Source organism: Lepisosteus platostomus, chromosome 5 (genome assembly GCF_059453375.1).
Source record: "Lepisosteus platostomus isolate fLepPlt1 chromosome 5, fLepPlt1.hap1, whole genome shotgun sequence".
Taxonomy (NCBI): Eukaryota; Metazoa; Chordata; class Actinopteri; order Semionotiformes; family Lepisosteidae; genus Lepisosteus; species Lepisosteus platostomus.
This window is the reverse complement of record NC_142615.1, coordinates 67426325-67442327: the sequence shown is the minus strand read 5'-3', so window position 1 is coordinate 67442327 and position 16003 is coordinate 67426325. Positions and strand designations below refer to the sequence as shown.

Genomic DNA, 16003 nt, shown 5'->3' with positions numbered 1-16003 from the left:
TACACGACAATACATTTATTAATACAAAAAATGTGCGAAAACATAACAGATCTTATAGTGAGGGTTAGCAGTATACAAAAGGTATATATTCAATCACGAAGAGTTACAAACCAAGAGGGACATACATTCTGTAATATCATTCATTTAGACTGGTTTGTAAATGAACTTTGTTACAACTTGTACATTAGATACTCAAAAGCAAGTACATGACTCATAGGAATTAAATTGCTATCAACTCAGGTTGAGGTAACAATCGAATTCTCGAGCTGTAATGCAGAATGTTGAATACTCATCCGCTCTGTGGGGATTCAGATCTCCCGCGGACGCAAAGAAGCAGTGGCAGGCTGTTGCTGTGTCCAATCGGCGCTCTCTGGCCCGGTGCAAGGCAGTGCTGTTTCGACGTGAGAGAAGGAGAAGGAGGGAGAGATTTCTGCTGCGGTGCGCTGCTGATGCTCTCTGAAGACCTGCTAGTTAGTGTTGGCTGAAACTAGCAGAGTTTGCACAATCTTTAGACAGGAAGAAGACCGGTTCGTTCCCGATGTGGCGCGAGTCCTGAATACTGACATTCAGCTGTCCACAGTTCCGACCGTAGTTCACTCGTTGATCAGGTGAGCGTTCACGGTGGGTTCACAAGGCTTGCTGCTGGGCTAACCTCGGGTGGATCCCTTGGTTACGTACTGGCAACCTCCGTTCTTGACTCTTAGAACAAGAAAAAGTCCTGGCACTGGGACACACTGGCCGTTACGTGACTGTCTGAGCTGAGTCTGAGGATGTCCAGGAGGAGCTGGAGTTTTACCAGGAGGAACTACGGTCGCTCATTGGTTGAAAGTTCCATGGGCATTCGAGAATCATTTTGTGACTTACTGCTACAATTAACAATTGTCCCAGTAAATGCACAAACCCCTACAGTTATTGGTGCCTCGTGAGAGGATGGCTACATTTACTGGTGCCCCGTGTGAGGATGAGTAACCATGAACTCTGACCTTGGGGTTGTAAACCACTTGGGATGAGACTCTCCCTTGGAATCTCCCAGACAGTGAGGCACCAGAGATGACCATTCATGTGTCTCAGCTTTGGGAGCTGTTCCTTATCAGAACACTATCAGCTAGAAAAACACCTTAAATGTGAACCAAATGGAATGGCCTCTCTGTATCAAGCACCACTTGAGATGAGGGGGAGAGAGACTGGCAAGGGAGCAGCAAACTTCCTGTATTTTAATAAACCTTGCCGCTACAATGGTCTCTCTCCTGTGTGAATGCGCTGGTGGGTTTTTAAGTCACCTGACTGACTAAAACTCTTCCCACACTGACTGCAGCTCAACGGTCTCTCTCCTGTGTGAATGTGCTGGTGGGCTATTAAGCTACTTGACTGACTAAAACTCTTCCGACACTGACTGCAGCTGAATGGTCTCTCTCCTGTGTGAATGCGCTGGTGCCTTTTTAATTGACTTGACTGACTAAAACTCTTCCCACACTGACTGCAGCTGAAAGGTCTCTCTCCTGTGTGAATGCGCTGGTGGGTTTTTAAGTCACCTGACAGACTAAAACTTTTCCCACACTGACTGCAGCTGAACGGTCTCTCTCCTGTGTGAATGTGCTGGTGGGCTATTAAGCTACTTGACTGACTAAAACTCTTCCTACACTGACTGCAGCTGAAAGGTCTCTCTCCTGTGTGAATGCGCTGGTGTGATTGTAAGTGGCTTTTCACACTAAAACTCTTCCCACACTGACTACAGCTGAACGGTCTCTCTCCTGTGTGAATGCGCTGGTGGATAATTAAGTTACTTGACTTACTAAAACTCTTCCCACACTGACTGCAGCTGAAAGGTCTCTCTCCTGTGTGAATGCGCTGGTGGGTTTTTAAGTCACTTGACCGACTAAAACTCTCCCCACACTGACCGCAGATGAACGGTCTCTCTCCTGTGTGAATGCGCTGGTGGATAATTAAGCTATTTGACTGACTAAAACTCTTCCTGCACTGACTGCAGCTGAAAGGTCTCTCTCCTGTGTGAATGCGCTGGTGTGATTGTAAGTGGCTTTTCTGACTAAAACTCTTCCCACACTGACTACAGCTGAACGGTCTCTCTCCTGTGTGAATGCGCTGGTGGATAATTAAGCTACTTGACTGACTAAAACTCTTCCCACACTGACTACAGCTGAACGGTCTCTCTCCTGTGTGAATGCGCTGGTGGATAATTAAGATTCTTGACTTACTAAAACTCTTCCCACACTGACTGCAGCTGAATGGTCTCTCTCCTGTGTGAAGGTGCTGGTAGGGTTGTGAAATGCTAGACTGACAGAAACGCTGCTCCTCCCTGTGCCATAATATCAGTTTGTCCACTCCATCTGAGCAAGGCCTTGAGTGATTCTTCCTCATCCCCTGATCGTGCTGGGGTCTCTTATTCTGCAAATGCTCCATGGAATGGTCTTGCTCTGTATGCTGAAAGTGAGATTTGTTTGCTTCATTATGTCCCTCAGTGTGCTGCTCAGCAGTGTGAATCATCTGGGGCTCCTTCTCCAGCTCTCTGAGACTTAAACCGTCCAGTTCATTCAGTTGTTCCTCTCTTTGCCCAAGAACAGACATACTCTCCAGTTCATTAAAACTTTCAACAATTTTCTCTGTAACCAGATTATTAAACCTGTGTGTTAAATCATCAGATGCTAAGGGATTACATGATTGTTTGAGACTGTGCAATGACAGTCTCTCCACTTGAACAGAACAAGGCCTAATTATCAAGCCCTGCAGGAGCTGCTGTTGCTCCTCCCTGTACTGACTCTCCTCTCGGTGCTGTATCTCAACACTGTTCTCTTCACCAGGTACATCAGTCTGCTGCTCTGCACAGTCAATCAACTGGGGCTCCATGTCCTGCTCTGTAAGATTAAAGACATCCAGTTCTTCACTGTGCTCTTGTATAGAGATGCAGCCCAGTTCATTACAACCTTGTTTAATATTGATTGTGTCCAAATTATTCATCTTCTCTGTAAAATCATCACATACTAAGAGCCCAGGAGTCTCACTCTCAGGGTCTGTCTTCATCGTGGGCACAGAGTCCAGATCCTTGACACTCTGTCTGCTCTCTGTGTGCTGCTCACTGAGTTTCTCTTTTTCTTGTGCGGCAGTGAGCTCTGTCTCCTGCATCAGACTGGAGCCCCACTCCTCCTCCTCACTGTGCTGCTGTTCAAGAGGAGCCCTTTCCCCAGCTTCAGAGAGAGTACTGGCCTCTGAGCCTGTAAACACAGGACAAGAAAACAAGACCTTTATAATAATAATAATAAAAAAAACTATTTTATATAGCACCTTTAAAGGTGGCTTCTCAAAGCGTTTTATAGAATGACAACAACAAAAAATACACAATATAAGCACGATGAGAATACACAGTTAGAGGAGACAGTAGATGGTGGTACTAAGTATAGTAGGAGCAGAGGGGTAAAGAACAGTTAAATAAAGGCTCTTCTGAAGAAGAAGGTTTTGAGTCTGGATTTGAAGGAGTTTAGAGAAGGTGACTCTCCGATATCCTTAGGGACAGAGTTCCAGAGCTTGGGGGGATAACAGGTGAAGGCCATGTCACCTATACAATGTAGACGGGCTTGAGGGACAGTAAGGAGAGCAGAATTAGAAGAGCGAAGGTTGTAAGGTGGGGAGTAGGGTGATAACTCAGACAGGTACCGAGCCATGGAGAGCCTTATAGGTGAGCACGAGGATTTTTAAGTCGACAGGAAACTTGACAGGAAGCCAGTGCAAGGACTCCAGGACAGGAGTAATGTGAACACTTGCACTAGACCTGGTCAGGATTCCGGCTGCCGAATTGTGGACATACTGGAGTTTGTTCAATGGGGATTTAGAAACCCCAGAGAGTAGAGTGTTACAGTAGTCGATTCAAGATTAGACAACACTTTTCAGCCACAGTTAGTGATAACATAGGGCGGTCGAGGAATATTTCTAAAGTGAATGAAAGATGTTTTGACAACATTCTGCGCATGTGGGTCGAACGTCAAATATCATCCTCAAGGTTTTCAGTTTAGACTGAAGCTCAAATACAAGACCATCTACAGATAGGGTTTCACACTGGTTTTATAAAGTTGATGGGTGGTGCCAATAAGCATGGTTTCAGTCTTGTCACAGTTAACAAGAAGGACATTTTGAGTCATCCAAGTTCTTATGTCAGAGATGCAATTAGAATAGAGACAGCCACATCAGCATAAGGTTTGGTATGTATATATGAGTATCATTAGCATAGTAATGATAGCTGAGGCCATGTGATCTTAAAAGCTTCAAGCTAAAGCTGTAAGCTTTAAGCTACACAAACACACGTCCAGAATACTCGCAATCAATTAGGGTTGTTTAAGCACAGAGGAATAAGAGGGTTTAAGTGGGTTTCTGATAATACGTGATTTTAGATATACAAGCTTTGTCAGAAACCTAATTACCGTGTAAAAAGTAAGACTACAGAAATAATAGTAATACATGACATTTACATTAACACTGCACTGAGAAAGAGAGGGGTTAATACAGACACACTGACTGGACACTCCAGTACATGAACACCACTGAGAGAGAGAGGGGTTCATACAGACACACTGACTGGACACTCCAGTACATTAACACTGCACTGAGAGGGGGGTTAATTAGCTCCGTAAAGCTGCCCCCCTACAGACAGCACAAACGATGAAACTTACCTCATTCGTTAGTGCTATGTTTGCGTCGGTTTGTGCTGTTAAAAATAGCGTTTGTGCTGCTTTCATTCCCAAGCGCCTTGTTTTTCCATTGATCACGTGACCATGCATGGTGACTTTGACCTCGAGTAAATCCGTCAACCGAGTTCAAGCGCTCTGTTACCAGCGCGAGAGTAACAATTCTGCAATTTTGTTCCTCTGTTTGCCCAGGTACGGGGGGGCCGTGGTGGATTTTGCATTTAATATCATTATCTTCTATGCTTTTGTGTGAACAAGAAAATTAAATTTGTCTCCAATATCATACCCGAATTAGAAGAGTTTCAAGTGTAGCCTTAAAAAGCGACATTAGCGAAATTGTATTTTCTTACAAAGAGGCTTTAACAAACAAGTCTTAAAACCTCGTAGCGGTGACCTTTTTTAAAAATCATAAGAAGTAATCAGTTTCGCATTGTCTCCTTCTTAAATAAACAGGCATCAAGGGACGTGTGAAGATTCAACCTGTCTGTCGAGCCACGTACCATTCTGAACCATTGATGCTCTTTTTTATGCAAAGCCAAAGTGAAAAAGAACCAGGACTTCAGGACTTTTTTTTTTTAAGGGGCACTATGTACAAAGTATACACAAGTTAATAACACATCCGAGAAACAAGAGTCTTACTCTCTCACACATGAACACCGCGGCAATATTGGAAAATATTTTTATTTTCACAGAACAGAATTGAACATATATCTAGGTTCTCTGAAAAATTGGCATTATCCACGTGTTTGTATTTACAGGGGTCTTATGCGCAAACATGAAACGATTAGCTCACAGTTCTTTTATCTGTGTTTCTGGTCAGTCCTTGGTGTACAATACAGCATGAGGGCACACCTTGACCTCTGAATACACAGATATGACTACAAGGATGTTTACAGGTACCAACACACTCAGTACTTAAATTACTGGATGTGATGAAAACAATAGATGCAATTTGTTTTCCGACTGTCTGGTCGGGTGGGGGTGGATGTTTTACATTTTAATATAGTGCCTTCTTTTTCTGGCCTTGACGTCACTCTGTGCCGTCGGCACCATACAAAATTTATTTTGATTTATTATCTGCATCTCTGGCGAAGACCTCTTCATCCAAATCGTAAGTTACTTTACAAACTAGAAATGCTATACTGTAATTATGATGCTACGTTGACGTTCCCATGAATTTATTTTAAAGTAAAGATATTTGAGAAACTTGTTTTATATCGCGGGGAATACTACAAAAATTAGTAAGCTGCATTTGCCGTTATCATGATATTTCTACACATGCAAGTGAAACTTGAAAGGATTTGTCACACTTCTGAATTTAAATTGTAATGTTTTGTTTCTGTAAGTGTTACAAGGAGAACTGAACCCCAAAAAATCTCTGACATGTTAGAAATTGCTGATGTGAAAGCAGAAATGATTAAGTGGTGAATGCAATGCTTTAAAAACATATCATAAACGAAAGAAGTGGTGATGGGCCTTGGTATTGCAGTTAACGTGAGTAGGCAGCTCTAAAAAATATTAATTTATCAATTTCTATCTACATATACAGAGACTTTTTGATGTGCACTTAAACTGTAATCCATAACAATGTAAAAAACGTAGTTATTTTCATTTACGCGGTGGAGGGAAGTCCCCATTACCTGTAGAGCGCCTTCACTGGGGTTTCCAGAGAAGCACTATGTAACTGAAAGGATATTATTATAAATCACGTAAAAATTGGGAAGAAGCACAGTTTAAGCCAGGTTTGGTGAAATTCATTTTTTGTTACATTTTTGAGTGTTAATCGGACTTCTCTATACTTTGCATTAAACATTTCCCATAATACCCGGGCCATGGGTCTAGCTAGGGATTCGGCCATCACATGAACACTAAGATTAAAGGGTGACATCATGGAGCTAACAAAAGAGAAGTGTAAAGCTCACCACGATTTGTTGTTTGAGACTTCAGTTCTAAGCAATATACAGTGTTTTGCATTCATCCTTATTTCTTTCTGGGGATTTAAACTACTCATCAATTGCTTGATTTTTTTTAAACCTTGAGCGGTCAGATTCCACGTACTGCACTACATATTTGTGATTTTTGATTGTTAATTCTTAATTGTGTATGAAAAGTAGATATCAGACCTACTGCATGCAATAGCTTATTAAGGACCTGTTGCCTTTCTATTGTTCCATTACCTGTAGAGGAGGAGAGGGGTTTATAATGCACGTTGAAGTACCTGCCTCTGTGAAGTTCTGAGCATCTTTGGGAATGTTTGCACGGTTTACGTTGTTTGTATCATGTCCCAGAAGCAGCAGGCACAAAACTGGTGATTCCACTATTGTAGTAAATGTAGTAGAGTTAACCATTTGACAATATATTAAGGTCTGCCTTCACAGAGCATAGAACAGGATAAAATGAGTTTTGTGTGAGCTTTATTAAGTTATACCCTCACACAACAGAGTATATTAAGGAAGTACAGAGTTGGTATAAAATTGCATCATTTGGTGTGTTACACTGTTACCACACTTAAGAGACCAAGGAAATATACTGGATTAAAGCTCTGCATTGTTCATTGTTATTCTGACATTGTTAAACATTTTACACATTGTTTGGTTACAAAAGTCGATGTGAGGACAGGATTTGTTTTTTTGTATTTTAAACAATGTATGTTGTTGCACCATAGTACTCATTCTACATATTTGCCCTTCATTCCAGGATTCATCACCTACAGGCACTGTTAGGAGGGTAGGAACTTAACAGTACTAACATTCAGGCTGTGCTGCCAGACATAACCTGACAAAAGAATATACCCAAGTGCTGCAGGGCTGCAAAGGTAACAAAGAATCAATGTATACATGCATAACAGAGTAACTGCAAACTATAAAATCACACTTAAAACCTCACACTTAGAACAAAAAAATAGCAGAAGGATACGATGCTTTTCCTTCTGATGAAGTTCTAGAAGAAATAGGTGAAGCAGGGGACCAAGAGCCAAGCTGTACCCTTGATGCATGCCCGACAGCATTGAAAGACTGGGTAACAGAAATCTGTGAAGAATGCAGGTTGCTTGCTGTGGACAGTGGTGATAGAGATAACCTGCATTTCCTACCGGAGATTGTTCCTCATCTCACCAGGCTTGCTTGATATCTCCCACTCTGGACTGGCTTAATGGTTCCACTTTTCAAAAGTGTGAACATCACTGCAAGCTCAGCCAGTGTGGAGGTGGATTTCAAAATCCTAAAACGATCAGTGCTGAAGCATGAGTTGACAGGTTCCTTATGAAGCACCTAGCACCCATAGAAGGTATGAGAATATCAATGGGTGTTCATGGTGTTTCCCAGCAGTGTGAGAGGTCCATTATCAGTGCTACCACATCCAGCTCTCTAGAATAGCAGAGCGGAACACTTGTTATGAGTTCTGAAAAACAGACAGAGCTCAAAAAGGACAAAGAACTGGTGTATCCATCAAATCTGAGTTGCCTGGAAAATTGGAGAGGGCTTGCTGCACCACCTAAAAAACGGAAACCATCTTTTTATCTTGTGCCTCATTCTGAGTGGTTACAACATAGATTGTTCGGTTCCTGTGAAAAAGGCTGTAGTGGCTCTGATGAGGAACTGAAGCAGCAGAGACCTGCCCCCAGTAAAGGTGAGTGGAGACACTGTGAGTGTACTGAACACTTGTGCCTTTGATGTCAGTGCCTATGCAGTGCCTATTGTGGTAGCAGGACTTCTAGCAGCTATGTTAATCAGGCTGTAGATAGCATCTACAACTGGTGAAACATTTGGCACAGAAAGGTGTGCACAAAGATGTTTATGTTCTAAGAGCTAACATTTCGAGGGACATTTTTGGTGCAACGAAAATAGTCAGGGCTACAAAAAGTGAGGGCTGAATGTAACATTTCAGAAATCATAGCAAAAGTGTTCTTAACAGTGCCTAGTGTGGTAGCACTGAGTCGGCGCCAAGTTGTCCCCCCCCATTGTGGAGTCACGCAATATCCCATTTGTTTCTGTAGATTTGAATACGCTGAGAGCAAGAGGAGTAACAGGGCTATAGGAGGCTGTACAGAAACAAATTAAATTAAGCCAATCCAAATGTCTCTCTCAAATTGGTGACATGGGAGATTGGCTGAGTCATGAAGAAAACACTGTGCAGTCTCAAAATATCTTTGAGAACCAACTTTCAGATTTTCCACATAACCTGGAATTAAACTGGAAGACCTTCAAATTAAGAGGTGTCACTGCGGTCTGCCCACCTGTCCTGGGTCGTTACATTGCATATTGCAAAAGACATGACTTCACCTGGGATAAATTTGATGATCTAACAAAGACAATCAAATCTGTGTCTTCAGTGGTCAAGGTGTGCCCTCACGCTGTATTCTATACCAAGGTCTGACCAGAAACACAGATAAAAATCTTCACATATCCCTTGATGCCTATGTTTACTTAAGAAGGAGACAATACGAAACTGATTACTGCTTCAGATTTTTAAAAATGACAATGCTATGAGGTATTAAGACTTGTTCATTAAAGCCTCTCTGTAAGAACATACAATTGTTTGCTAATGTTCGCTTTTTAAGGCTACACTTGAAACTCTTCTGATACGGGTATGATATTGGAGACAAATGTAATTTTCCTATTCACACAAACACATAGAAGATAATGATATTAAATGCAAAATCCACCGCCGCCCCCTACCTGGGCAAACAGAGGAACAGAGTTGCAGAATTGTTACTCTTGCGCCGGTAACAGAGCGCTTGAACTCGGCAGACGGGGTTACTGGAGGTCAAAGTCACCATGCATGGTCACGTGATCAACGGAAAAACAAGGCGCTATATCTCGGGAACGAAAGCAGCAAAAACGCTACTTTCAACGGCACAAACCAGCACAATCCCAGCACTAACAAATGAGGTGAGTTTCACTGTTTGTGCTGTCTGTAGGGGGGGCAAATTCACTGAGCTTACTATTCGAATGAAGAATCTCCATCTGCTTGTTTGTTTAAGTGTTTAGAGAAAATTCCCACGACACTACTCAAAACTTTGCCCCTCTACTGAGCATATACTTTATTTTCCCAATAAAGGAAACAGAGCAAATAAAATAATTACCATTTAATAACATGCAATACCAGATGCAATCTCTTACCATCTTAAGAGCAAGAGTTCACATGATAGTAAATCAAAACCTGATAGTTTCCACAAAAAAAAGGGTCTCTTGCGAGATAAATATTCAAGAAGCCGCTACAAATTATCATCTGGTACCTATTTTTCTATGTATATCACCATTCTCTCTTGTGTGTTAGACTTTCAGCAAGGAAAAGTATTTTTGTACGATCCAGAACCTTGAATTGCAACAGAAAATGGTTTTATATATATACACTATGTAGCAAGATCTCCAAGTAACAAAAACAAAACCACAATAATTATTATAAGAAGGAGACATATTCTCCTGGTTCTGTGGCTGAACTATATATACATACAACAAAGAATATGCAAAATCTTTGTTTGAATCTGAATTTGTTTATACAAATGTATAATGCAATCACTTTTTCACACAGGGCCATGTAGGTTTGGATTTGTTTTCCCTTAATAATAAAAACCTTCATTTAAAAACTGCATTTTGTGTTTACTTGTGCTATCTTTGTCTAATATTTCAATTTGTTTGATGATCTGAAACATTTCAGTGTGACAAACATGCAAAAAAATAAGAAATCAGGAAGGGGGCAAACACTTTTTCACACCACTGTACATATCACAACCTGTTAAATATTCACTTTAAATTCATGAGCTCTTAAGCCCTATCTGGTAGTGAGGATGATTCAGATGTTAAATTGAAGAACAGTAGCTTGAGCCCCACCCCCCAGACAGACTGAGAAAGGGTTCACTGTCACACAGATGAGCACATTTGACAATGCAAGGCTCCGAACCGCAGAAGCCACAAATCCTGCTCTTGTGTCAATGTTAGAGGGTTTAAAAGACATTCAACACACATTTTTTTATTGATCCATGGCATAACTTGTCCTCCCTATTCACTAACATTATAAGACCATGTCCCAGTTTTCAAACTGTACCCTAAGCCCTTCCTCCAGGTCCACACCTCCATAACACAGCATAAGAAGTGTGGACTTCAAGTACATGAGGATTTGAGAGGCACCGTTACAAAAAGGGGGGCATGGGACACCCCCCCAAGTGACGTCACCGGTTTGTTACGTGGGTCAAAACGCTTCCTGTGGTTGCTGCTGCTTTTGCAGTGATTGAGTGCATGTGGACAGAATTTCTTAAATATGTTTTTTATCCTTTCTCCATTCGCAGGCTGATGAACTTGAATCTCACCACGTCTATCCCTGAACCAAAAGGGAGTGACGCGTTGTGTTCATTCGTGTTGAGCAGACTCGACTCCAAACAGGCAAAGTAAAGAAGGGAAAACTTGGTGATACCGCCCTGTTTAACCGCGGCTTTGTGTTACTAAAGACATTTCAACTTGACTATCCCAGTACACAAATGACAGTAGGAGGAAAATCATTCATTCGCTTTCTTTCAATGCAAACTAGGCTGAACCTCAAAGCTTTGTACTATTGAATATGTCTGCTATTAAATATTCCATCTACAAAATATACTGCAGGTTAACCAATATTATATTCACCAAAATGGGGTGGCGAAATCAAATCTGTACGTCAAAACATTGTACCTAGAACACAAACAGGATTAATCTGAAAGTAATACATAATCTACAGATGTAAATAATACATACAGCATGAATACCTAAAGTAGTTCACGTAGGGAGCTGCATCAGTATGCGTAGGCTGCAAAGGAACAAGTAGAGGTATATTCCTGTGCTGAAAAGAGAAGAAAAGAAACAACATTTCGGCTGTGGAGCCTTCTTCGGGCGTCAAAACCTTCTTCCACAGCTGAAATGTTGTATCTTCGATTTCCGGCAGGGAATAAACCTTTACTTGTTCCCGAACCGAAGGTAGTCGAATTTATGTAATTTTGTTTTACATAAAATATGCCAGTTTTAAAACCGTAAAAAATAATATTTTACTTTTACTAGTGGTTCTATAATAATTAAGCCTGCTTTACTACACTAGCTACATCACTTCTTCGTTGGGTATTCCTCAGACTATATTCAGAAGACGGCAAAACAGAGCACAAAGCAACTCATCGTAGCAATTAACAGGGTCTAGCAGGAGAAGCTGATCGAACAAAGTTGTAATAATTTTCGTAAGACTCTTTTGTGCTCTCCAGAAGATTGAAAAGGGCAGCGGAGGACAGTCGGGGATGTAATTTCGCGAAAACTTTTGTTCTGTCTAAATTGCCAGTATTTAACACTGCACTGGAGGGGGGTTTATACAGACACCCTGACTGGACACTCCAGTACATGAACACTGGACTGAGAGAGAGAGGGGTTCACACACACACACTGACTGGACACTCCAGTACATGAACACTGCACTGAGAGAGAGAGGGGTTCATACAGACACACTGACTGGACACTCCAGTACATGAACACTGCACTGAGAGAGAGAGGGGTTCATACAGATACACTGACTGGACACTCCAGTACATGAACACTGCACTGAGAGAGAGGGGTTAATACAGACACACTGACTGACTGGACACTATAGTACATTAACAATGCACTGAGAGAGAGAGGGGTTCATACAGACACACTGACTGGACACTCCAGTACATGAACACTGCACTGAGAGAGAGAGGGGTTCATACAGACACACTGACTGGACACTACTGTACATGAACACTGCACTGAGAGAGAGGGGTTAATACAGACACACTGACTGGACACTCCAGGACATGAACACTGCACTGAGAGAGAGGGGTTAATACAGACACACTGACTGGACACTTCAGTACATTAACACTGCACTGAGAGAGAGAGGGGTTCATACACACACACTGACTGGACACTACTGTACATGAACACTGCACTGAGAGAGAGGGGTTCATACACACACACTGACTGGACACTACTGTACATGAACACTGCACTGAGAGAGAGGGGTTAATACAGACACACTGACTGGACACTCCAGGACATGAACACTGCACTGAGAGAGAGGGGTTCATACAGACACACTGACTGGACACTCCAGTACATGAACACTGCACTGAGAGAGAGAGGGGTTCATACAGACACACTGACTGGACACTCCAGTACATGAACACTGCACTGAGAGAGAGAGGGGTTCATACAGACACACTGACTGGACACTTCAGTACATGAACACTGCACTGAGAGAGAGGGGTTCATACAGACACACTGGCTGACTGGACACTGCTGTACAATGCAGTACATTAACACTGCACAGAAGAGATAGTTACCGCCACGTCGATAAATAATCTGCCCACAAACATATTTCCAAGACTCCAAAGTCTCCTAAATTGGCTTTCACATGGAGAAAGTGTATCAATTGACGACATATTTCTGTCCACATTTAAAGAACAGCAATAACCTTAATGAGAATATAACCAGACCACAACTAGTTTAGTTCGCAGAAAAGAATCCCTCGGCAACATCACAAACATTTCCTGCTTTGCTCTGCATCTCTCCACTACAGATTCAACAGTGAGGAAGTTAAAAACACCGTTTTTAAACACAGACATTACTACATAAGTCATCGCACTTACCCGACGGCTCCGTTTCTTCATTTGTTTCTGCAGTGATTTCACAGGGAGGCATGAGTCCAACATGATCTGTCCCTCCCTGATCTCCTCCTGCTCCCGACTCCTTCTCCCACAGCTGCAGTCGCACTTTAAAGGTCTCGTTTTCCTTCATTCGCGTTATTTCTGTCCCGAAACTGTCCTCCACACACTGTGTGATATTAATCACGGCCCGACTCACCAGGATCTGGGAGACGCTGCGGAGTTTGTCTTGAAACTCGTTCTCAGAGTCAGACATCCTGTTTCGGAAAACTTCTGAAACTTCATACACGAACGATTTGAGCAAAACCTCCACGAAACAGTGAAGCTCGTTTTCCTGTTTCATTTGCGCGATTTCGGCACCGAAAACATTGTCGACAGACATGATTTTAATCAAGACTCGTCTCGCCAGAACCTGGGAGATCCGGCGGAGTTTTTCTTCAATCGCCTTCTCGGAATCATCTGTCCGGTTTCGGAAAACTTCCGAAACTTCATGCACGATCGATCTAAGCACAGTCTCCACGAAAGAGTGCGCCTCAGTTTCCATATTAAGCAACAGATTCTCCATTTTTTTCAGAGTCGATCTGAAAAACACAAACAATTCCTGCAGCTGCAGTGGCTGTAAACACGTAGGTTTGAACACAGAAAGCGAAACGTGGTCAAACAGAGGACTTCCGGGTTATCAGATGAACTTCCTTAGTGACCGTTGCTATAAACCACAAAAATAAATAATAATAAAATAATAATAAAAATCTGAAAAAAAAATAGTCCAGAATAGATGTTTGCGTTATATTATAGTGTAACGTATACGGTCGACATTTTTTTATTTTTATTAAATGTGTAAATAATTTACAAATACAACTAGAGGAGCAGAAACAGATACAAGAGAAAAAAAAACACGAACAGAAAAAAAAATTAACTGGCAGAGGTAACGAAGTAAATTATATTTTTTACATGTATCAAATGTTTTCCTTGCTTAAGCATTTTTTTCATTTTTATAGAATTTAAATAATATTTTAACTCCATCTGAAAAGTACTAAAAAGGGGAGTATTATTGGACCATTTTGATTTATGAATGTGAAATTTACTCAGAATGACTAATAAATTTGCTATAAATAATTTTTTTTAAAAAAAGTTATCTTACACAGAACAATATCAAAGTCCTTAAACCTAAAAAAAACACCTTTAAATGCCTACAAACAAAACTGCAAGTCCGTCCAAAACAACTTCACAAACACACACCTTACAAGTAAATGTACCAAAGATTCCCTTTCAACCCGACAAAAAACGCACAAATCATCCTGCTCATGCTTAAATTTAGACAGTACTTATTTAACTGGATAAAACCTATGAACAATTTTAAATTTTATCTTTTTAGCTTTATTTGTAATACAATATCCATCAGGAGTTATCCAAACTAACTTCCAATTTATATTTTCAAATATAAAAGATCAACTTGACACGCACACCTTTCCTGTATAAAATAAAAATCATCTCTCATTTTTTTTACAAAACAAATTGCTTTTCTTTTTACAACATTTCGAATACCGTTAATTTAATAGAAACATCTACCTTAATTTATTTTTTATTCCGCACATCTGCAGTCACTGTTTACATGTCTGCATTGTTTACTTGTACGTTGTCTACTGTTTGTACAGTATATTGTCTTGATGCACTGTCTGTACTTTGTGTAAAGTATCTATATCTATGCTCTCGCAGTCTCCTTCCTCACCGCTCCTGCTCGCTCGACACTCAGTCTCTATACCTGGGCTCGTTGAATCTCTGTCCAAGTCTTTTGGATCTTAATGACTATATGAACAAAAAATAATTTCAGGTTTCCAAATTTGACACCCACTCAATTCAGAGTGCACATGTTTCTTGTTACAGAGGGGAAAAAATGCACATGAAATTTCTCATGCTCACCTATAAGGCTCTGCATGGCTTGGCACCTCAGTACCTGTCTGAACTATTATCGCCCTACTCCCCACCTCGCAACCTTCTCTCTTCTAATTCTGCTCTCCTAACTGTTCCCCAAGCCCATCTACAGTCTGTGGGTGACAGGGCCTTCTCCTGTTATGCCCCCAAGCCCTGGAACTCTCTCCCCAAGGATATCACAGAGTCACCTTCTCTAAACTACTTCAAATCCAGACTCAAAACCTTTTTCTTCAGAAGAGCCTTTATTTAACTGTTCTTTACCCCTCTGCTCCTACTGTACTTAGTACCACCATCTACTGTCTCCTCTAACGTTTACTGAACTGGTTCCATTCTTCACCCCTCTGCTTTTCTTAGTACCACCATCCACGGTCTCCTCTATATATTGTAATTGTGTTTTATCTTGTGTATTTTTATTTATTGTTGTTGTCATTCTGTAAAGAGCTTTGAGAAGCCACCTTTTAAGGCGCTATCCCCATGTACCCCATGTATTAAGAAGACCCCCCTATTCCAGTATATTACCTGTAGTGTTATATTAAAAAAATCATTAAAAAATAAAGAAAACTTTCACAACCCAAAGCAAAGTTGTATGAGGTGAGGGGGGCTGTCTGCTGTGTAAAACACTTGGTTGTAGCATTGTGAATGTTGTGCTTCAAATGCTATTGAGTCATGAAGAGGACCTCCCTATCCCAGTGTATTGCGTGTCTAATAGGTGCCGTATTGAAAAAATCATAACAAAAACTGAAAG

General features: G+C 41.2%; 1 protein-coding gene across 1 annotated transcript; it reads right to left on the bottom strand.

The window, feature by feature from the left end:
- LOC148671839 (uncharacterized) lies at positions 1-14002 on the bottom strand. The gene is made up of 2 exons (XM_088632753.1): positions 13312-14002; positions 1-3227 (listed from the first exon to the last, which is right to left on the bottom strand). The coding sequence occupies exons 1-2, from the start codon at positions 13889-13891 to the stop codon at positions 1231-1233; spliced, it is 2577 nt and encodes an 858-aa protein (XP_088488879.1). The 5' UTR covers positions 13892-14002; the 3' UTR covers positions 1-1230.
- Between the last annotated feature and the right edge of the window lie 2001 nt (positions 14003-16003).

Excerpts from the sequence above, each read along its gene's own strand:
- LOC148671839 (XM_088632753.1), bottom strand. The coding sequence starts at position 13,891 with ATGGAGAATCTGTTGCTTAATATGGAAACTGAGGCGCACTCTTTCGTG. Across the intron at positions 3,228-13,311 it reads TGAAGAAACGGAGCCGTCGG|GCTCAGAGGCCAGTACTCTC; the intron begins GTAAGTGCGATG and ends CTGTGTTTACAG.